At 37.6% G+C, this 23,931-nt stretch overlaps 1 protein-coding gene across 2 annotated transcripts in view; it reads right to left on the bottom strand.

Moving 5' to 3' along the window:
* Positions 1–1,023: 1,023 nt before the first annotated feature.
* GUCY1B1 (guanylate cyclase 1 soluble subunit beta 1) overlaps positions 1,024–23,931 on the bottom strand; it is a 43,549-nt gene continuing 20,641 nt past the window's right edge. For both annotated transcript variants that reach the window (XM_055796493.1, XM_055796494.1), the window contains 10 exons: positions 22,155–22,352; positions 14,455–14,685; positions 12,882–12,998; positions 11,908–12,041; positions 10,909–11,106; positions 8,384–8,621; positions 7,376–7,516; positions 6,081–6,235; positions 5,641–5,767; positions 1,024–2,321 (listed from right to left, as the gene is read on the bottom strand). In XM_055796493.1, coding sequence (XP_055652468.1) covers positions 2,298–2,321; positions 5,641–5,767; positions 6,081–6,235; positions 7,376–7,516; positions 8,384–8,621; positions 10,909–11,106; positions 11,908–12,041; positions 12,882–12,998; positions 14,455–14,685; positions 22,155–22,352 — 1,563 coding nt within the window. In that variant the 3' untranslated portion in view covers positions 1,024–2,297. The remainder of the gene's footprint in view (positions 2,322–5,640; positions 5,768–6,080; positions 6,236–7,375; positions 7,517–8,383; positions 8,622–10,908; positions 11,107–11,907; positions 12,042–12,881; positions 12,999–14,454; positions 14,686–22,154; positions 22,353–23,931) is intronic.

Genomic DNA, 23,931 nt, shown 5'->3' with positions numbered 1-23,931 from the left:
AAACAGACTTTGGTAATTACTCTGCCTCATGTTTCTGCTAGAGAGCTTGCTATTGAAAAAATAGATCACTGCAGTTAAATAGAAGAGGCGACAGAGCACACACAAAAGAACTAAACAGAACTGCATAAGGTTTTACTGTTATCTGAGAATAATATTTAACCAAAGTATAGTTTTAGTAGCTGCAAGTGGCATTTAAGTGAAGACCAGTTCTAGTAATAAAAATGGTGAAGTGCCTAAATCATACTGGTTTCCTTGAAGTAAAAAGCTCTTATATGAACACAATATATGAGCTATTATTTTAGTGCTTTAAGAAATTGGTTATGTTACAAAGTAGCTTAACAGGAGGTTTAACAGTCTGAAATGATCAAGAAGGTAAAATATAAACTCAATTTTCTGGCATGCCATCTTCCATCATGAAGCATAATACAGAAACTTCAGTTACTTCACAGCCATTTGCATGAATTATGTCAATGCACAACTACAGCTGTCACAAACCCCACGCCTTTAGAAGTCACCATGAAAGTTTTGGTAAGCTCGATCAACTTCAAGTGCAAATTGCTGTTGTGTACCTATTAGAGTGAGGGCAATCTCTCATGGAGAGCTGGGACGTGTTGCTGTCCGACAGTGAGGCGATGGAAAGGAACGCATGTGGCTTCCCATCTTCATTTCCCATTCCTAAAGCTTTGGTTGGTAATGTACATCCTGCTCAAAGTGGATGCCTAATAATTTTTGATTGTTAGATACTGTCCAGTCCAAGAGTTTCAAGGGAATGTATACATTTTTGTGAACTTGTCTACTATTTTCACAGCATTAATCTACACATTTTGAACACTCCTTTAATCTCAGGATGCAAGCCATTAATCTGAATGTGGTAGACACTTAGATATTTGCAAAAATTAGAACAATTACTTGATAAATTATTTAAACTTGGACTTCAAATTATGGACTGGAGAACCATACTTGTTTTGTATCAAACAATAAAATACAGCTTTCACCAAAAAGAAAATCCAAGATTTCTGTAAGTCAGTGGAAAAAATAATTTATTGCAATTTCTTTTGCACATTAACATGAAACATTTACACATATATATTCTGTGCTGATAAGGTATACTAGATATAGACAATTTTTATACACAAAGTAATTGCACTATCCTATTTTATAATGCAAATATTCAGAAATTATCAGTCAGGTAAGAACAGATATTATTCACATAAAAATGCACTGTATGTTGAAGTTATGGAAAGTCTATGCATCTGAAACCTTGTCCACTTCTACTAACTGTACCAGCTGATAAAAGATACTATGTTCCCTTACAAGCTTTACATCCCTTAATTATGCCAGGAGACCTAGAATATTATCAGGTCCTCCCAAGGCATAAAATAGTATCATTTCTGAAAATTAGAGAAATCAAATCAAAAGACAACCATGACAACCACATCTCGGCAGCACACCTTTCAATTCTGGGGACTCCATCACAAAAGAATCAAAGCACTACAGGTGGTTGAAAATTGTCCAGCAATCTGTTATTAACGTGACAATTTAGTTAATATAAATCAATGAGAAATACATTCCAAGTGAACAGCATTTCAGTAGAAGGACATTGGCACATGCTTCAAACGGCAGTATCAGACAAACTGCCCCTTTTCAATACAGCAAATGTTTACATAGTGTCTACAAAGGGAAAATGCAGGATGGTATCAAAAGAGGAACCTTTTAAAGTGTTATTCACAAAATGAATGGGAGACATGGTAATAGCAGGGCTAAATCTGATAAACAACATTTATACAGTAATTTTCATAATGCTGCTTCAGATATTATTTTTAAAAATAGTTCTTTAGGTTCATTACTCTGCCCAACAACCAAAATACCTATCTTTCCAGAAATGCCACTGATTCACATAACCACTATACTTCAGAGATGAAGATGAAGATGTGAAGCATCAGATCAAAGTGGTTAGTTGTGGCGTGCATACTACAAAATTTTATTCATTATCTGGTGGTAGGAAGGGCTACATGTACATGACTGACGTGCAAAAATGCATATCAAAAAAAAGGAAAGCTTGAAATACATGCTCACAGCAGAGGTAACACCACCAAACATTAAGGGGAAAAAATAGCAAGCAAGCCTGGAGGAAAATGTTGAGTATGATTTCAGGAGTAGGGCAAAAAACAATGGTACTGCACACAGCAATGGGAGGTATGACGTGAAATAGCATCCATAACTCAACCTTACTGCCTGGCACCCTATTTGGAGACAGTACTGCGCCCTATCCAGCGTCCTCTTCCTCTTCCCTCAGCTCAGAAAGCATCTTGCTTTGTTTCCTTGAGTGCATGCAAGTAGAATTTGAGAAGTAAGGTATTTTCTTTGAAGAAACAACATGGTGGGTCAACGCAGTGACAAAATACATTTTACAACTTGCAACCAGTATCAGTAAATAACAGAAATAATAAAACACAGCATAGGTAACACACATATTTCTTCTGTATTTGTGGTATGTAGGAACATAACAATTCCTACATTCCCTGATGAACTACTTGCTCTGACCAAGATATTTTAACATGTTCCCATCAGTAATGTGGGGACATGGCAGAAGAGAAAGGTATTTGGAAGTGGGGAATGATGGAAGTTGCAGTCAGACACATGAGGGTCTCTGCAAGCTTATTTTTTTAAAACAAATCTGTTTTCAAGAGAAGAGCTACAGCTGAACCTCTGTTAAAATAATAATGATAGTAATAATTAATCTTGTGCAAACAACTGGATGCAAAATGAGTAACAGGTCACAGTTGCTTTTGTTCTATGTATATTTCTGATGCAATCCTTATTTTTGGTGTAGTGATATCATGGAAGAGATATTTTAACTTGAAAAAAGTAAAGCAGCAGCACTCCAAACACCACGGACTCTTGTAAATCAGGTCTTTCTCAGAAGTAACTGCTGCTCATGGTGACTGATATTAGACATGCCAACTCAGGAACCAAGTTTGAGGCATACTGAGCTGCCCCAACCCTATCATTTTCTAGCCTAGCAGAGAGACGGCATATTTTAAGCCTTGGTTTCACATCTCTATGCCAGCTGTAAATATTTCGTCCTCTTTCCTCACCATGTATTAATTACTGGGCTTCAGGGTAAAATATTATGCTGACAGATTTGCAAATGCTGAGCTAATCATTCCCTGAGGGATATAATGAGAAGGAGAATATATCACTAACGTGAATCCATCCCAGATTTAAAGATACTGGAGACAGAAAACTTCACAGTAAAAGAATAATCAGCAGAAGTATCTGCAGGATGATTTAAGAAGTATTTTCGTGTTTACTTCTATAAGCCACTTCTTGCAATATTCTGGAGTGACCTTTCAGGAAATTTACCATACAGTTTCTGAATATATGTTAACATGCCATACTCATTGTTATGAACAGTGCCCTTGAAATTAACAGCACTGCAATTAGCATGGGTATGTGTTTGAAAGGTCAGAGAAAATAAGATTTTGCAAAAAAAACCCCAAGACTACACCTTTGCCTAAAGCAAAGCGAATACTCTAAGGTAATCAAACATAAAAGATTGGTTATCCGATTTCCGCTTTCGATTACAGCTATTATGTACAGCCTATAAAGTGCCAGAAGTAACATGAAGAGTACCTTTACAAGACAAAGAGAAACTTCAGTCAAGTTCAGAAAATCTAAAGGAGTAAAACTCAGTGCATTTTTGTGTATGGACAGGTGAAATTATGCAGAGAGTGAAAAAGAATTAAAAGACTAGAGGATTATATTCTTTCACTTTTCATAATCACCCCTGACCAAATGACAGTTCCAATCACCACATGAATGTATCTTTCTAGTCTCCTCCCAAACTTGGTACAATTTAGAAGAAATACCTGTGAAGGGACAAGTCCTTCTAGCTATAAGAATTACATGTATATCTGATTTTCAGAATCAGCAAAAAATAAACACACACACATTTTGAGTGTGCTTAAACTGTGAGTCTTAAGTTCTCTTGAAAATCAGGCTGACAGTATTTGTGTCAGGGTTATTCCTACCCCCTAGTCCCTCTACACAAAGCCTGATTACTAGATAACAGTATCAGCAAGTACCTCTCAGGACTGCTGTGAGGATTAAGACAACCCACTGTTGTACAAGATCTCTAAAAGGAAAGTGCAATATTTAAAATTCTAAACTATCTGAACCCTATATTCATATTAAACGGGTGACGGTGAAACAAGGAAAATACCCACCTGACTCGGTACCCCTCTGAAATTTTACATTTAAAATTACAATGTGCCCTGCTACAAATGATAGGACATAATTTATAACGCAAAAAAAAGTGAAAGGTGTTTAATTAAAATACATTTTAAATACAACTATAGATTTGAAAGAATGGTAGCTGTGTGAACTTGTAGGTAATCTTGACACAGAATAAAAATAGAAAAGTATTATCAAAATTTATTACCAGAATATGTAAGTAATACATACTACGATACAGATTTTAGCAGAGTTCAAGTACAGGCTCTCCCCTGAAGTTTAATACTGGGAGTTACCATTAAAAAGTCAGTATTCATATACTTGGGTACCAGTGGTAATAAATCTGGATTAGATCTCCTACAGAGCCCAAACAGTTTAACAGCCCAAATTTCATTTCAGAAGCACGTGAGTATTCAGATGCATAATTAGTTTCCTGTGACTTAGAAAAATTATCTCAGCCAACGTAACTGATGACATTATTTTAGTCAGTATATTTCTAAGATTAAACCTCATTAGCTTAAACCTCTTCCATTTTATATTACTTCAGGACAAAAGTCAAGCTATGTAAATTATTTTTACCCTTTTTTCTCCCTGTTGGCAATGGTGTAATGTATGCACCTGCTCAACTATAGCAAATCAGCTGGCATACTGTAATCTGATTCAGTGTCTGAGTTTGTAGCACACTCGTGAGTCTAGATCTCACTGGCTTTTAATGGGATTTTGGTTAATACATGCCCAGACTTCTGAAATTGATGCATAAGCTTAAAGACTCACTCAGTGCTTGAAGAGCTTTACCCTACATCATTTTGAGAAGAGGATTTAGGCCTATTTGTCAATTAGAAGAATCAGTTTTCACCCTGTATATTTCTAAAGCAACACCTCTATCATCCAGCAGTCTCCAAAGAAGCAGATCCATCTGGGGTTAACGGACCACCACACATATCAGGTGTGAACCTGTCTGCAAGTAGTTGCTGGACTATTGCCTAACTATCTGAAGGCACATTCATCCACCCACTGTAAGAAAGCACATGATGAATTCTGAAGTGCTGATAACTCGACATATCAGCTAAACAGAAACAGCCATTATATTGCAAAATCTACTACAGTGGAGAAATACGTAAGAAAAGGGAGATATAAATATTTAAACACTTGGCATTCCCTCAAGCACTTTTTAAAATACAAAAGTGTTCTTTCGGGGACTGCAAAAACTGCAAAGACAAATAATCAAGGACTTTAACGTGCTGTCAAGATAATAAATGCATTAATGAAATAGTGTTGTACAAAACTTCATTTTTTCTAGGGAACGTTTAGTTTTCCAAATGCAAATGGATCTCAGTGGTTTAGATAAAATTTGTCATGTTTATACCTTGTTTAAAAGAAAAATTACACTCTGGTTAGTCATACCTCTGTCTCTGTACTCTTTCTGGACAAAAACCAAACCTGCATTGGTTCTTTTTTACCCTTCATAGAAACTGGACCTCTGTACTCCAGGTGGAACTGAGGATCTGAATTTTCTGGTGTCATAAGACACCTGAAATTGAAAAAGAAACGTGTAAATTTATGTACTATGCATGCATGCCACACATTATATAAAATATTAAAGATGCTACAGATATGTGAGCAAATTACAAAAGTCAAATCTATCTCTTTATCTTTATTATATTTGCATAACAATAACAGTATATCATAATGCAGTCTGCCATACATTTTCTTGAGGATTCGCGTACTTAAATAATGTGTTGCAGGAGTCCTGTCACTTTCAACTCCCAACGACACTTTCACATTATGCTGGCAAAGTGATTTCTTGTAAGATGTCAACACCAATAAAACACTTCATCACTCACCTGTAAGTATATTCAGAGACATTGATCTTTCCCTTTTCTCCAGTAGTTTCTGTTCTGCTTGTTAAATTGACAGTATTTCCAAAGAGACAGTAACGTGGCATCCTTTGGCCTATAACACCTGTGACTACCTCACCAGTGTGGATTCCTATTGTTATCTTGAGAGAGAAAAAAAAATAAAGTTTGAGTATTCAAAATCAATGTAACTAATCTAATGCCTCTGACTAAATACAGATATTACACCATTCCTATCTACTAGAGTTTATTTTTTCAGTGTGCACTCCTGCTTCTTCAAAACCTTGCCTTTTGTGTTTCATGTTACTGGTTTTTTTTATTGTAGTGCAGTGTCATGACTATCCCTCCCCCATGAAAGAATAAACTCCATATTTTTCCCGCATGCATCATGCCATGCTGCTATTACATACTGTGAAATTAAAAAAAACGGGGAAAGAGGCATACTCTGCAGGTCTGTGTTTAATGAGTGCTCAGAAGATGCAGAAATGGATAGTTTAGATCAAGGAAAAAAGGCATTTCTCAAAGGAAACGTCATGGTATTTTACATTTAAAAACTCAGAGATTGGACAGGGGTTTGGGGAAGCTCATTCCTACAGTTACTGTAACGCTCCAAATCAAACCTTCTTGCTTCTTTGCCCAGTGACAAAGTCCAGAGCTCTAAGCTAGGTGTCAGACCAGTAACATTCATGTGAATAGAAATATGCATCACACTCATTACTTATTTTGCTCTCATAGCCTTCTGACGAGGACAGGTCAATGCAGCCTCCCCAGTTCTGTATTAATGCCCCAACATCTTCATAAAATCCCGCAATGAGTGAACTTCCACTAATACACATTTTTGCCAGTAATCACTGCCATAACCGCTTATTTTTATATCTTTTTAATGCAATATTTTCTTGTGCTGACATGAGGATCTGAAGCGTCATCAAAAATATCAGTGAGGGAATATTATTGTTCTTTTCACTGAGATGAAGAAGGCTCAACAAATTGTACTTGATGCACAATGGGAATTTGTTGATTAGATTGAAATGATTGGAAAACAGACATAAATGATGTGGACCTAATTTAATCCTTTAAAAGGTTAAACACTAATTAGATTTTAAGGTCTGAGAACTGTACATGTCACACCTACATGTGACTTCATTTTTGCAGATATCAATCGCAAAATCTAACATTAACAAAGCTTGCAAGGACTAGGACATGAACATAACCATATTTCAAAGCATTACCATTTTATCATGTCAAAGAATGGGCTCTTCATTCAAGCCCACACATTCACTAACCTGTACAGGCTCACCATCCACTTGAACTTGGCCTGCTATTTCCATCATATCCAAAGCCAGGTGGCAGATAGAACGTGCATGATGAATGCAAGGCTCTGGTAGACCACTCACGGTCATATACTTGTCCCCAACTGTTTCCACCTATCAAGATACACATTTTTCAATTACTTTATTATCACAGGCTTTAGAGTACAAGAATGGAAGTAGTGCTTCTTTCAAGACTGCTTGTCTTTTCAAATAGTTTCCCTTCACTTTCATTCAAATCACCTTAATTCCCGTCACATCTGTTTGTTACTGAAAAGAATGTATTTTATGTCCAAAACGTAACAAATCAAAATGACACTGTGAGTGTGTGAACTGGAGCCCTCTCTTCTGGAGTCTTCCAAATTTCTGTAGAAACTGAGCACTATGTTTGTCTTGGCTCAGACCCTTGATTCAATTGGCACAGGACATAAAACTGATTTCTATTAAAAGCTAGGAATGAATCTTAAACATATAAACACAGAAGAATTCACCTGTCTATATATATGGGATATATATATATCTATCTCTTTCTACCTATCTACCTGCTACCAGCCACGTCTGCAACTACACCTCATTCCTAATGAAGGAATGAAATGCATGTTGAGTAACTGAACAGTAAATTAAAATTTACAACCAGGACAACCCAGGTATATGACTGAAAAACTTAAAACACAGGGTCAGCAGAACCACAAACTGCTTGTGTAAGTGTTCGTATCTGCTAAATATGGAAGTAGACACATATATGCACCTAACGGGTGACTGTGCAGAAATCCTGCTGAGAACTAAAGCCCTTTGTGTTCCTTCATGCATTTAGAAATAAACAACGTACTCTTCTTCAGCTAAGTAATATCAAGTAACACAGTTCAGACTGAGAACAGAACTAGTGTTTTAAAAAAGCCTAAAATACAAAAGATGGAAAAGAGTGACATGATAGTAAATTATAAAAAAGTCACAGCTTAAATAGTTTTAAAATCTTCTGCTTACCTTATAAACAAATGGATTTCTTCGTGAATCAGTCAGAATATCAAATCTTGTGTAAAGATCATTTAAAAGATTAACAATCTTCATGGCTCCCTCTCCAGAGGCATGTTTACTACAGAAGGCATTGAATCCAACAATGCCACTGAAAAGAATGGTCACATTGTCATACCGCTTCGCTGGAACGGGACGCTTGTGTCTCAGCTCATTTGCCACGGATGGTGGTAGAACAGAGTACAGTAATCTAAATGTGTAAGAAAAGAAAGGCACAAGAACGTGGAAAAGGTCTTTACACCAGCACTCTTCAAATATTTACTTGGTATCTCCTATAGGGTTTATAACACACTCACATCATCAAAGAGCAATATGCAAGATGTTTACTGAAAAGTGTATTATGTGGGACACAGGAACTGATCTACATCAGTGTACCTAAAGCCACGACATTTCAAACACATATTAATGCAGATAAGATGCCAACAAAATGAGGTAAATATTACTAATTCTTCTGACGTGATCTGTTACTTGCTTGGATCATTTTTTTTTAATTATTGCTTAAGTATTTCTGTCCTATCCTCAGTTCATATAATCTGGTTTTGCTCACAAAACCATAAAAAATACAAAAAAGGCAACAAAGGCATCGGTTTCCCACCTTTGATCAATTCATGTGTTGCTAAATGCTTCCTTTTCTGTTGAGAATGTTGCTTTTAGGGTTTATTGCATGTTTTTTTTTAATAATAGACTACATGACATATTAACATTTGCTCATATTACAAATTATGCAGATAAAATCCAAATCACTCACACAGAGTTTTCACCCTATTCTTATGTGTATTCCTTCAACTTTCTAATGGCCATCTTAAGGTGCATTTCCCTCCTTACACAGCAAAGATTCACAAAAATTGAGCATCATTTGGTACACAGCCTCCTGCACAAATCCTCATTAGTTGCATTTTTGGCAAGTTCACTACTGCATGAGTTATAATTAGTGAATACTTTCGGCACATGACACAGCAATTGACACTGTTCCAGTGGCTGCCAAGAAGGCTAGAATTCCTGAAGATAAAATGATTTCTACAAAACAAGTCAATAAGAATGAACAGAAAAAATATTTTTAGACTCCTTGTCTCTCGGACTGTTCTGTCCATCCCTTTCAAGTCTTTTTACAACAATTTCCATTACTCTACTACAGGAAAAATAATCTGTCAATAGAATTCACAGCACAACAAATGTTAATTCTACTACTACAGAAGTATAATCCACAAGAAAAATCTATTACAGTGATGGGAACTATGTTTTATAAAGGAGAGTCAGCCACCATTCCTCCCCTCTACTCCACTCTCAAGAGACCCCACCTGGACTACTACTTCCAGCTCTGGGGCCCCCAGTATAAAAAGGACATGGACCTGTTGGAGGAGTCCAGAGGAGGACCATGAAGATGATCTCCTATGAAGACAGGCTGAGAGAGCTCGGGGGGGTCAGCCTGGAGGAGAAGGCTCCGGGGAGACCTTCTAGCAGCTGCCAGTGCCTGAAGGGGCTACAGGAAAGCTGGGGAGGGATGTTGTACAGGGGCCTGCAGTGATGGGACAAGGGGGAACGGCTTTAAACTGAAAGAGAGGAGATTTAGTCTAGAGACTAGGAAAAAATTCTTCCCTGTGAGGGTGGTGAGGCACTGGAACAGGTTGCCCAGAGCAGCTGTGGCTGCCCCATCCCTGGCAGTGCTCAAGGCCAGGCTGGACGGGGCTGGTGGAAGGTGTCCCTGCCCATGGCAGGGGGGTTGGGACTAGTGATCTTTAAGGTCCCTTCCAACCCAAACCATTCTATTGTTCTATTCTATGACTCTATGATCAACCTCACGCTGCTTGTCACACAAAGTTTTGTTTAATTTATTTGCCAGTAGTCCTAGAGCTCAGCTATATAGAGACTAATATATATATGTATTATATAGACAGATAATATAAAACTATATATACACTAATGCTATGAATTTGATTTTATAGTTACCTGTAGAAATGGATTTGGGGCTATCTAGATAATATTACTATCTAGATATAAGTACAATAATAAACTGTGTGCATTGGGCCCCAAATCGATTTCTACAGGTAACTATAAAACCAATTTCATAACATTAGCCTATTGCAAAACGTCACCACTACACAGACTATTTTCAAGGCTTACAGGGTATGTTTTTCTGTTCTATTAACCTGTGAGCATGATAGATGTAAGAAAGTCTGCAACACTACTGTTTTAGGTAATTCAAAAAGTAAAAAGGATTGTCAGTTTACTTCTCATAACTTTCCTTGTCAGGGAGGGAGCCACTAAAACACCTGTGCATGTAACAGCCTAGACTGCAGATGACATTTGACATTCTAAATAAAGAAATACCCTCTCAGGCGTTAAAGTGTTCCTTCTTGACTCCAAAATTATCGACCCTGAATATCTCCTCCCAAGATTCTGTTATTTTTTTAAGAAGGTAGCTATAAATAATATATCGCTGTGGCTGCTTCAGATCAAAATCAGGATTTGGTTCTTACGTGTCTGTCTTTTTCTTTTCATCTTCCAGTGCACGCAGTGTGTGCTGCAGTCTGTCAGTGAGGATCTCAAGCTCCTGAGTCAGTTTATATTCCTCTCTGAACTGTTCTCCCAAAAGAACCAGATCACGGGTCGCATCATGCAATGGAATATCACTCAAATATAAACCTCTTCTGGTTAAATCATCCAAGTTCATCACACTGCAACGTGGAGAAATAAATAATAACATGGGTACAATTAAACTTGCCAAAGGAGCATTTAAAACTCAAATGAAGCTGCTGAATAACAGAAGGATTATGCTTCTGAACTTGTGATGAGCTCTACAACATGACCATTCTATGAACTACCTCATTTGTGTTCATTCATGTTAACACATGGCTCTTGATTTTGCATTTAAATATAGACTTCACACTGATAAGTTCCATGAACGTACCGAATGTACATACTTCAGTACACACAGAAAAGTGAGATTACGTTAAATTAGCCTCTTCCCCTTCTGCCTTCATCCACTCTCTCCCTTTTACACAGGAGATTAACATAACTGTGTAATCTGATGTGTTAGCTCAACATGCTCTCAGCTAAAGCAGCCCTCCACTCAGCCCCCATTCCAGCCACTTCTTTATAATCATCACTGCTCTGTTACATTAAGACTACTGCAAAAATGTATGAATCTGCATAGGAAATCAAATCATTGTGACATTTCTTAGCACTCTCACAGTAAGAAACAAAGGACAAAACTTGCCAAAAATAGTGGAATCGGGAGAAATTCCCATTTGTACAAAGTGGGCCAGAGCATCCCAATGTTTACATTGAATTACTTAATAATCAGTCAAGTTCTGATGTTTAAATGCTTCTCCTTCTTTTAGTATAAACACATCAAAATCAATGAAGTCAATACTTGAACCAATTAATCGCTGTAGCACTACTGTCGCAAAGTGTTCTTAAAATCAGTAATTGTAAAATAAAAATCAGTATTATAGAAGTCTTCAGGTTTCAAGTACCTTGGCGAACAAAGAAAGAGAATGCTGTCTGCTTCAGGCAAGTAGATCATTTGCCCTTTCAGGCGTAAGCAGCTGATTTCTGTGCCAGTCAGCTCATCTTCACACTCCAGCTTTTCCACATCCAACAGCCCCTCCTGGTGATGAAAAGTCACAATTATATAAGGGCAACAGTACATGTGTTACACACCAGGCCATGTACTAAGAGCCTTTACTACGAAGGCAGTCAGAATGTTTAATTGGAGTTACAGCCTACATTAAAACTTGATTAATTTCTCAGTTGAACATCATATACTACCCTTATTTTAATACTATGATTTGCTGCCTCAGAGATATAAAGCATAGTCACATTCTTGTTCATAACTGCTTGTTTTTTTCCGTGTCATTTCTTAACAGTAGTCTGACCAAAGTATTGCCTATTGCCTATTCTATGACGTTCTATCTATGCCTGGCAGCACCTCTAATAAATCTTATTAATTATTTATTTATTATGGTTTCTCTCAGGTAAAGTCTTCAATAAATAAACAGGCTCCTTGACACAGTAGGTGCTATTCTACATGCTGCATTCGTTCATCACCTGCCTCCTCTCCTGCCCTCTCTAGAGAAAAGGAGACAGAACTATGCATGAACACAGGGGTTCAAGCAAGAACACATTTCAGTTTTGTCTCCCATATCGTTATGAAACAAAAGTAAATGTATGAAAATACAAAAATTACTTTTGTACAAGTATATAATGGGTTGGCCCCTTACAAAGAAAGCGTCAGACATGAAGTATCTGTACTTCACCATTCCCATGTAGCATTCTACTTAACCGCTCCACATGAATTCACACCTGTGACTTTTTCTTGGCTCATGACTCAAAAGGGATACCGAGCATACTACTGAATTGTCTCTGAAGATTTCTGAGCTTTCAGCACTTCTTATTTCTCCAAAGCATACTTACTTAAAGAAAAGCCAGGTGAATATTGTCTATTTACCTTGGTTCTCAGCACAAAGACTGTATTGATATGTGAAAGGATCCCATGGAAACTAATATCTATATGAGGCCGGACCAAGGAGAAGACTGACAACAGACTGCAATTTCCTGGCTGCAGCTAGAATAAAAAAAGAAAACAAAACAAAACAACAACAACAACAAAACCACAAAAAAGAAAAACAAAAGATTGTTATGTTTTATAATAAAATAAAAATATACAAGGAGTAATTACATTCAGTTTGCTTAGATGACAGTACTGAATGGAAGAGAATATATACTTTATGCATTTCTCCGTTAACACACATGGCTTTTAAATCAAGGATTTCACAACAGAAGTATATTGACTTTAAAATGCAATTCCAGTCTGCAAGATGACTTTGTAAAATTGTGTTGGACTATCACATTTGTTATCTGTCAAACCATTCTCACGCTACAGCATAAAAAAAGCTTTCCAGTGTTTTCCTCCCAAGTGACCTCCTTCAAACTCCCTTCTCAATAAGCCAAGTTCTCTAAAGCATCAACTTTGATAGTCAGGATTCTGATAGCCATCCTCAGGAGGCTGAATCAGTTCAGCGAATGCCCTTGGGAACATTCTGACAGTTACTTACTCTTTTTTCAAACCTTTCTGCAAAATTCAGGAGAGAAATCACCAAAAACAAATTGCAGGAAAAAGCTAACATAAAACTGCATTTTGAAAGTATGTCAACGATTCAGAAACAACATGGTATGTGCAACATCAGCCTACATAATTGTAATAATGATTTGATGTCTTCACCATCTTTTTTTTTGCCTCTCTCATTACTGCTTTTCCCTGTTTGTTGCTTATTTTTAGAAACACTGTCAGCTCTTTCAGGCAAGAACTGAGGTATCCTGTTCATATACACAATACGTGACATTAAACAGACCTCTGAGTACCTTTTCACTGTAAATAACTTAATGCAGCAGCTGCATTAAGTTCAGAAGTCATATACATATATATATCTCACATAGTTTGGGTCATCTGAGTTAATACTGATGCTTTTGATGTACAAGCCGAGAGAGAATGCTACAATTTGTGTTATTCTGCTCTTCAGTTATTATGCATCTGACAGCATTACTGTCAGGTAACAGATACAGACTACGTACCTGCTGCTACACTATATAGTAGTATGGGCAAGACCATTTCCTGAACGGCAGGCCAAGCTGCACTGATGGTTTCACACCCACTTTACAGAGTTATCTGCCACTTGCATAGCAAATGTATCTTGGAGAAAGAACCAGGTATCAAGCCAACACCTGAATTGAAGGGGGTGATCAGATTTTCTCTGCTCAAGCTTATTCTCTTTGTGGACATGACCATAAGGAACAAAGCTGTTGCAGAATTAGGGCTGTTTTCACAGTCCTTTTTCAAACAAGAGGAGTAATGTAGTAATAATTATGTAATAATTACATAATGTAGTAAGTATTATACAGTTACATAGGAATGCTGTTTGGACAGAGAATCCTAAATCTGTTTTATTGATCTTTAAAATAAAACTGTGAAACATCAACTATTAGGAATCTCTACGACTATTCATGCATTAGAATCATCTAACCTGTGGAAGGACTCTGTAGATAGCATTGCCACACTGCGTGACCACCAGATCTCTGTCAAATATTATGTGGAAAGGAAAGGCCTTGCAGAAAGTATAGGGACTGATGCGAGATTCTTGGGTACCGTTTTCTTCAAATCTGTCAAGGTCTTCATAGTAGTCCTCTTCTTTAGATTCTTTCTCCTCAATTAAAAATTGAATGTGGTCACATTCCTCATTTCTCTGCTGAATAACCTAGAAAAATGAAGGAAAAAATGAAAAACAGAGAACTCTGCTACTCAATAACTGGAATGCTACTATGAAGATGGGAGTACATTTACATTAGAAAGATGAATTCAAGAATGGTACCTGCATCTTGAAAAATACTAAAGTATTTCTGATTTTAGAGAGTCTTTATAATTCCAGGTGAATAATTATGTCTTTGCTTAGCCACAGTTGCTCTTTGAAGATCATCCAAATATAATTTATAAAGCTTGAGTGAAATGCACATCCTGAAATCAGGGGTCAGGGTTCAGGTTATGCTTGCTTGTACTGGTACTTGCCAGAAGACAGGACACAGAATTCTCTCCCCTTGAATGAACCCGAGGCAAGTCTTGAATTACAAAGACCACTTGAATCCTTATTTTGATGAAAGCTGTTTGCAAAGTCTATTAACACAACAGCAAACAGTGCTGAGGAGAGGATAGGCGTGGCACAACCAGCCAGGTGGATCAAGCTGATGTTTGAACATACAGCCTTTACACGTTCAAGCAGATTACAAGACTAGGACCAACAGATAAAACTAAATGCAATGACAATCTTCTCTGAGCTGCATTCCATATTAAATGAAATCACAGCAAAACCAGCGTCGTCTACATCAGTGGAATCTCAAGTAAGTGTCTTGAATATAGCATTTCACACTTCAGTAATCTTACTCAAAGTTAGTAAAAAAAACCCAAAATTAGTAGGGATTACTTTATTTGCAGTGAGAGTCATGTATTGCGGTGTAATTAAAGCTAATAACTAACAGAATAACATAATTTACCTTGAGAGGCCAAATTCACCTTTTCTCAAGCTTAGTTAGATTTAATGACTGGAACAGAACAATTCTATTTACACAGTATTGTTTAGTGGCAACTTTCTGGAACATGTTGCACCTGATTCTACTTCCATTTAGTCTGATCCTAAAGCCACTGAAACAAAAAAAGACTTCTTAAAATCTCTAATGCTTCCTGATTCTGCCCTTTACACACAGTCTAACCACAGACATTAAGAGTTTCCATAAGAAAACAGACGGATATGCACAAACACTGCACTCGATTCCTAAGATGTTTAATTTATTAAATATTTCTCCACCACAGCTGTCAGCCATACTAGCTGATGGCTTGGGGATGCTGATAACTTTATTTAGCTCCCAGACTAATGGAGAAGTTTAAAACAACAAAACAGTATTTTATTGTTAAACAATGCCTAATTAAGAAGGTAGTGTTCCTTTACCTCCTATTTGACTATTCATTGAAAGGAGAGAGGCTTCTCTGGAGGACAGTTCAGAGCAGGAGCCTGATTTAGGTGCTCTATACCATGTGCTGCATTAATTTTCTCTTTCTGTTGCATAAGTAGGTAACTTAGAGACATATCAGCCTACTAAATTTACCAACTAATGTAGGCACCTAAAGCTGGATGTATGAACAAGTTCAAATATTAATAGTGATAAACCCTAATTTCCTCAAGAAGCTGTGTTGCTAACCCATATGGCAGCATGTGACAAAGAGAAATGGGCAATTATGAGTTAAAAACAGAGGTAAACCTTGGAAAGAGTATGCGGCAGTCATTTGAGGAAAACAAGTGATGTGCGTTTGTCTAGGAAAATGGAATGTAGTAGATGGAAACCCAGCTTCCCTCTGAATTCAGGGTTTAAAGGTTCTGCATGTCTTCCTCATCTTTTAACCATAATCTCTGAAATTGTGAGAAACTGTGGCCATGCTGAGGATTAAAAGAACACAGCTGGAGTCTAGGTTCTTACTTCCTACCACTCATGCACACTCCCACAGGTTTTGTTTTATTGCTACTAATATTGTGGCCAGGGATAGTTGAGATTATACACAGTAACCTTTTCCAAATTGTGCAGAATTATCACTAGAATTGATCTATGCTTCCAGATCATTTCCAGTCTTGGATCTTACTTTAAAGTAACTTGCTGCAACTGGAAAAAAAAAATGCCTGCTTTGGATGAAAAGCTTTTATTTTGGCAAAGCAGTCCTAAAATTCATCTTTGAAGATCTAATAATTTTTAAGGAAATGTTCATATTGACAGCACATCACCTTCCAGAGATATTAATATTATTAAATAATGACCGTCTTCGTCACTACATACTAGTATTCTGTAGACCAACCTGCACCTGTACTTACATGATTTTTTCCTGCTACCATGCAGCACCTAACAGGTTTTTCATCACTTCCCATTTTGTTCCATGTATTAGAAATGAATCAATAGAAAAAACCTCAAGTGTTGGTTAAAAAAAACCCCAACCACCCTATAAAAACAGGATTCTACATGCTTCAAGACATTAAGCTAAGTTTGAAACATGACACCACAGATCCTACAACCTTGCACACTGATAAGTCAGTCATCGCACACAATGTGCTATTTTCTTAACTTTATAGATTAGAACTGTGTCAGTAACGGTGCACAGCTGCAAATTTCCCAGGCATCTTCAAGTTCATTTGCAAAACTATTTTTGACCAGACTCCAGGGCATCTAGAAAAGTTTGCTGTATTAGTGCACCACATTAGTGCAGAAAATGAAAGACAGGCCAAACACACGGAAATGAGTCAGATCTACAAGATAGCCACAACATCAGCTGCACAATCCTGGTAAATCTGATATGCTGTGGACGTAGCTGGTTTACTGAATTTGATTCCCATCGTTCATGCACAGACCCTTATTAGCTAACCCCTCTCCACGTTAAGCAAGATACCAATTCATCCTTAAATAGCTTTTCATTGGATATATAAGTTCATGATGTCTTTTCTGCTTACATCATTTATGCACTATCTTCCTATCTCATGATTACACCCATCTTGTCAGCAAATTTAAAATGAGAGCTTACGGCCATTAATATAATATGTTAAATTCTGTCCCTTCATGCTTGGTACCTACAGATCCAAACTAATTGGCCAGATACTTCTCTGGCATAAAGACCTGCCCTAGATACTCTGTAGTAAGCTTAACTAGAACAGAATTTACCTATTATTTCACTCTGCATGTGAATGTTTGTGAAATGTGAAAGTGAAGTCTGCAAGTCACAGAATTTCAGTATCATTTAAACATTGTTGAAGAAGTCTCTGTTAAATGCTTGATAATGCAAGTTCAGTGACAGAAGCAACAAAGCCAGGAATCAAGTTTAATTCTTCCTCCCCCTGCGGTCTTAGCTGGTGAAGTGACATCAGTTCATCAGATCTACGAGTTCAATCACCATAGTAACTGCAGTTAAAAACTGAAGGGAAAAAAATCACTCTCCTGGTTTCAAAGAGAATTTATAACATCTAACTGCTAACCTGCCTGTGCTTTCCAGAAGATGTATCTTCAGAGTCAAGTGAAAAGTCATACCAGTATTTCAGGGAAGGACAACGCCAAGAACAGTTATTTCAAAATTACTTTGGTGAGCTCCACACAAGATATTAAATCAAGTGGTATCACCGTGATACAGCATGTGTAACAAACACAAGCTGTTAAGTTTTCACTGATGTATCGACAAGAATCAGCCCTTTAGATATGAGCATGTCCCCAAAATACACTCATATCTCAGCATCAGGGAGGGACACAATGTCCTTGGATAGGGATCTTCATCCATCAGATCCTGAAGGTTAACACAAAGTCAGGTTTTTGCCATTTAAAGTTTTTTTGCCATTTAAATTCTTGATCTCTTCCGACCAAAACCAACTGTGCAATGCTACTTGACAAATTTCACTGCAGCTGTTTCAGGGTGATCCTGAGGCAAATCAGTTCACTGTGGGAATGATACCACTCTTAGCTTTGCACACCCAAAGTTACAACTGTGAGGGTGTTTCCACCTGGTAGCTGGTTTCAAGGCAGATTGTCTCACTGCACCAAACCTCCAAGCCTGAAGATAGTGAAGTTTACGGCTGCCCTTGTGTCAGAATTAGAGGCTGATCACGCTGTACGATTGACTTATCTTCACACACAGATATCATTTTACCATGTGGATCAGTACTGCTCGTCCTCCATGACTACTGCCTAAAGTAGTTTTTAGGTCAGCTCTTCAGCTGGTCACATTCTGGCTTTGTTTTTTATATTGCCATCAGAGAGACATCAGACAGTCTGAAATTACCATCTTGTCAAGGATTTCCCCTGGTCTTTTCTCATTTTATATTGTGAACCATCTTCCCTGTGTAAAAGAAAGGTTTTGATAGTCTGCTCTCAGATATTAGAAGCCTGTTTTCCCAACAGATTTTTGGGCTTCATAGGATTGTACAACATTCTTCATCGACCTGTACCATTTGGAGCCTTGACGGAATCCCTGTCCTGACTTCACCTTCACAGGTTCCCCCTCATTTATACGTAACCAACCTCTGACATCCCTAGAGATAGCTGAAAGCTGTCGGAACACTGTCCAGAGCAAGTGACTGTAGGTGGCCCAGCTTGAGCAGGGGGGGAGTCGGACAAAATGACCTCCAGAGGTCCCTTCCAACCTCAGTCATTCTGTGGTTCTGTGTAACCCATGAAACAAAATCTAACTACTTAATGAAATAAAAACAGTAGCATTGTAAACAATTAGTATCTGCTACCACCTTCACAGGAACTGGTAATATGTAAGAAAAATTCAAGCAAAATTTCATGAAAATACAATCTTAGAAGCTTGCATTCTCTCAAGCAGATTTATGTACGTATTTGTTCTAAACAGCCAGGGAAGAAAAGTGGGTAATAAAGTATTAAACAGCTAAATGCAGATATCAACTTTACAGTAATATGAAGAGGGCTGCAGAACTTAACAATCCAGCACAGGACTGTTTTAGTATGTAAATACTTTGGATAAAGAGATTTGGAAGGGCAACTCAGGAATCTCAGCTCTGTTCTTGCAAGTCAGAAGGCAACTCTCATAATATCATCAGGAACTTCGAGCTAGGCACTGAGGCTCTTATCAGTTCCAAAAAAAAAGTCTTCCTTAAGCAAAATTCTAACTGAAGTCCAAACTAAAAATTTTAACAGAAGAGACATTGGTTGGTCCACAAAAACTGAGGGGATGAAAAGCAGCTCCATTGTTTTTCTGTGCTGTGCTATTTCAAACAATGTATTACTAATGAAACACGAAAGCATTCATTTACTAAATGATGAAGCAAGGGATTAAGATGAAATAAGTCAGACAATTTTTTCTCCTCATCTTTTGAACAGTATAAAACTAGCCAGGTACCACAATGGCAGACTTACTTTACTTTAAAACCCTCCCTCTGTACCATTAATGATTAATAGTTGACCTGTGGAGTAATGGAGGGACACTGCCATTGTCTGTGTAGACAAGCCACAATTTTTGGCACTCTCACCTTAGAGAAACAAGTAGCTGATTATTCTCCGCTTATCTACTACTGAAGTTTGTGAGTATGTGGAGTAAAACACTATTTCAGGTCATTAAAGGTGTCAAAGGCTATGCTTTATTAACCAGCAAAGACAAGAAAAAGTTCAGGATTGAGGGCACATGACTTTCTAATAGGGACAAGGGAAAAAACGGGGTAACAGACAAAATAAAATACAGACAATATGCACTTTGTTCAGTTTAGAAGTAATACCAATTTTTAGGCATCTATGTGCTTTTGGCTTAGATGGTCTAGAAGAATAGTTTGGGTTAAATTAAACTTTGTGCTCATTTACAATGGGTTTGACCAATATTATTACATTTCTATTTAATTACAGTAGAATAAAATTTCAAGAAAAACCTAATGAAGTGAAATAAAAATGAGAAGTAAATTTATAATCAATATTTAAAAGTCTTTGGAAGATATATTATTTGTCAGAAGTCCTACATGGGTATCAGTACTGTCCAATACAATCTTCTCAATGAAGTAAGATTCAGACTGGGGACACAGTTTGTCAAAAGTATGTTCTGGTAGCTGCTTTGCACGACCCAGGTTTCTCCTCTGCCACACTGATCACTTTTGTCTCTGCATGACCCCTTGGCTATGCTGGCAGAACTCACTCTGATAGAACATCAAACTACATAACAGAACAGATGCAAGTAAAAATAGCCCAGAAGAAAACCTGCTATTTTTAACCTAGTTCATTTCCTCAGTATAATTAATTTTATAGCTTGACAACAGCCAGAGAGAGACATCTGAAGAAGCTGTCATAGGACAGGCTTGAGCAGTAAGAGAAGGGGGACTGAATAAACTGCCTGTGCTACCACAAGAAATGCTTGTCAAGTCACAGCTTCAGCACTCTTGCAGCCAACTTGCCAACATGGTCCTCCTTGTCTGTCTCAACACTTGGAATAAACAAGGACCTAAGAGAAGGATTGCTTTGATTCTGTTGCACCCTTCCGTATCTGATTACTAATACCTGCTGTAAAAGTTTGAACTATGGATATCTAAACAAGGACACCAAGTATACCACCATCGCTATGCAGAACTAGCCGCTCACTATAATCCTGAGCTAGCTTGTAACAAGAAACCTAAAAGGCAAATACTTCATTATAGCTGTACAAATACCTTTGTCGTTGGATTGCTTGTAAATCTTTTACCTGAGCAAGATCATGTTTTTGTGATATGCTCATGAAACTAGAACTGATTTTCTGTGCCAGTACACAATGAACCTGTGATAAAAATGTAATATGACTAGGAAATAGTTAAAAAAAAACAAAAATGCTTGCTGTACCTGCTTAGATTCTTTTCTACTTCATGAAAAGTATTTTATAACAGTTGCAATATTTCTAACACCAAAAAGCTTTTATTTGCTGTTTTTCCCCAGATATATCTGCACCTGGGATCAAGCTCTGATTTTATACTATTACATAGGCAAGGCCTTATCAATTAAATCATTCTGTTGGTCTGTATGGACACAAACTAGAAGCTTCTTTCCCATTTCACAAGTGACTTAGCACACACGACACTACGTAAACTCTGTGACTGAGGAACATTTTTCCACTTCTGAGGCTGTAGGCGTCTATCCAGCCACACTCCCACACAATAATAGTCTGAGACCCACAAACACATCCTGGTTCTGGGAAGGACCCGGCATGCGGACTGGGAGGAAAACACTACGCGCCAGCCAGGCCCCATCAATGCACATCAGTCTCTCAATCTGCACATAGATGAAGAATCTAGGACACAAAGACAAAATGCCCGTGTTTTCACAGAACAAAGTAGACAGTAAGCAATATATGCCAAATATAAAATAAAGTGGAAAAAAGCACCCCAAATAACCCAGTATCTAACTTCTGTACATCTTGTCTCCTTTGAATAAAGGGATATTGTTCTGAACTGTTCCCAATTGGGTCTGTTTGCAAATTCTTACGGGACTTCTCAGCACACAGCTGACGTGTCCTTAAAGCAACACAAACGATCATGGGTCTCCCCGAGTCAGTGCTGATGCCACTGCTTCACAAAGGACAGCAACAATGGAAAATGATTGCTTGCCATCACTTCATTTTTTATTTTCGTGATTTTGCCCTAATGACACAAACTTCCAATGTGTACATCCCTTCAGATATTACCTTCATATCTATTTCTGTACCGTGGATCTGCTGAGCTACAGTTTTGATGATTCCAATGACAATATCCTGGAGACCTTCTCTTTCCGAATAGTAATGCAGAATGAGTCCCTTCCCCTTCTCCGCATCAGTGCATCTAAAGGAAGGGGCTCGCATACCTGGGTAAATAGTAGCAAGGTGGTCATGCAAAGCATCCAGGTTCTGGAAGAAGAAATTAAAAACACTGTTATAAGACATTTACTTATTAGTTCTGAAGAAAATTAGCATATATTCTGTCTAATCTGAACATCCCCTTTCTCCTACTGCTCACATTCACTGTGCAATTGCCTAATAATTTTAGAACTGCCATCATAGCAGGCTTTTCAGGTAGCTTGCAATGTTCTTTCCATCTACTGTGGCAATATGTGGACAATGAACGGAATCAAAATTAGCACTATTAAAAATTACCCCAGATAGTAAGAATTTGTGCTTGAATATGTTGTATTTTGAAACACTGATAATTTAAAGACCTTGTGTGTGTTTCTTAATCCTGTAATCTCATTCACTTTCATCCTTTCCAATTCTAGTCCCTATAATCTCTTCAGATGTGAATTTAGGTGTGAAATACAAATAAGCATGCTGAATAAACATGTATCTTTTTCCTTATTCTCAATGAAACAGCCTAGTTCTGACATCATAACAGTCAACCCAAGTTTACAGGGCCTGACAACACTTCAGATTTTAAAGTAAAGTTTTAAATGACTGAAAGATCAACCTTAAATACATATTTTCTTTGAGAATACTTTTAAAAATCCACAGAATACATAGAATTTATGACACAGAATTTATCACATCTGCTGTAATAATGTTTCAGAAAAGGTTATTTAGGAAAGGGAAGAGGTCGCCTATTTTCCTGGACATCTCATATATTTCACCTTAAATCCTGACCAGACAAATTGCTTTCTGAAGAGGAAAGCTAAATGATAAATTGATAGGCTATCTAATAAGGACATTAAAGAGAACAGTGAGATCAAAATCACACTTAGAACACAACACTAGCCTCTACTTCGATTGTGATGCCATTATCAAGGCTCCAGGTTGCTATTTACTGTATTTTTAATACAGAAAGAGCAACCTAGTTTGCTGGATAGTGTTGCAACCCACGTAATTATATACCTGTGGTGTAAAATTCATACAGCTCCTTTACTTCTTAAGTTCAGACCACTACTGCATATTTTAAACGTTGTTCTCTCACCCCCACAAGTAACTACTACCACCAGGCTTTGCATATTGTTTTCTGCCAGCCCAAGGTGAAGTGAGGTGAAAATATTTGCAATGTCCTGTCTGGGCCATTCTCTACCTTTCAAGAGCATCTGTCGATCATCAGATTTGTGGAAGCATAATGAACTTGATTTCATGTGAGCTGTGAAGTGCTCAAACAGCTGCCTCTTCTCCTGGGAGGCCTCCAGAGGAAATGAGACTCTTGGAGATGAATTATGCAGGATGCACTCAGCCTGAAACTTCCTCCTTCAGTTTTTCAGTTTGTTTCAAATTCATGTTTCTGTTGCTATACCAACACCTCCAAATTAAAACTTGAAGAAGCAACAATCTAGGAGTCAATTCATTCCAGCTGTTAGCGGGCATTCAACTGCAAAAAAGTATAATGCTTCAAGGCAAATTCTGTAAGATCTTTGCAAGGTTCAAGACAATGAAATTGGGAAAGACTGCTTTGAATGAGCGTGGATGAGAAAAAAGAGCTGACTGGCTCGGAGCGAGTGCCCCACAATCTCCTTGATTGGGT

The sequence above is a fragment of the Falco peregrinus genome, chromosome 2, assembly GCF_023634155.1.
Source record: "Falco peregrinus isolate bFalPer1 chromosome 2, bFalPer1.pri, whole genome shotgun sequence".
NCBI classification, from domain to species: Eukaryota; Metazoa; Chordata; class Aves; order Falconiformes; family Falconidae; genus Falco; species Falco peregrinus.
This window is presented reverse-complemented; position numbering and strand designations above follow the sequence as displayed.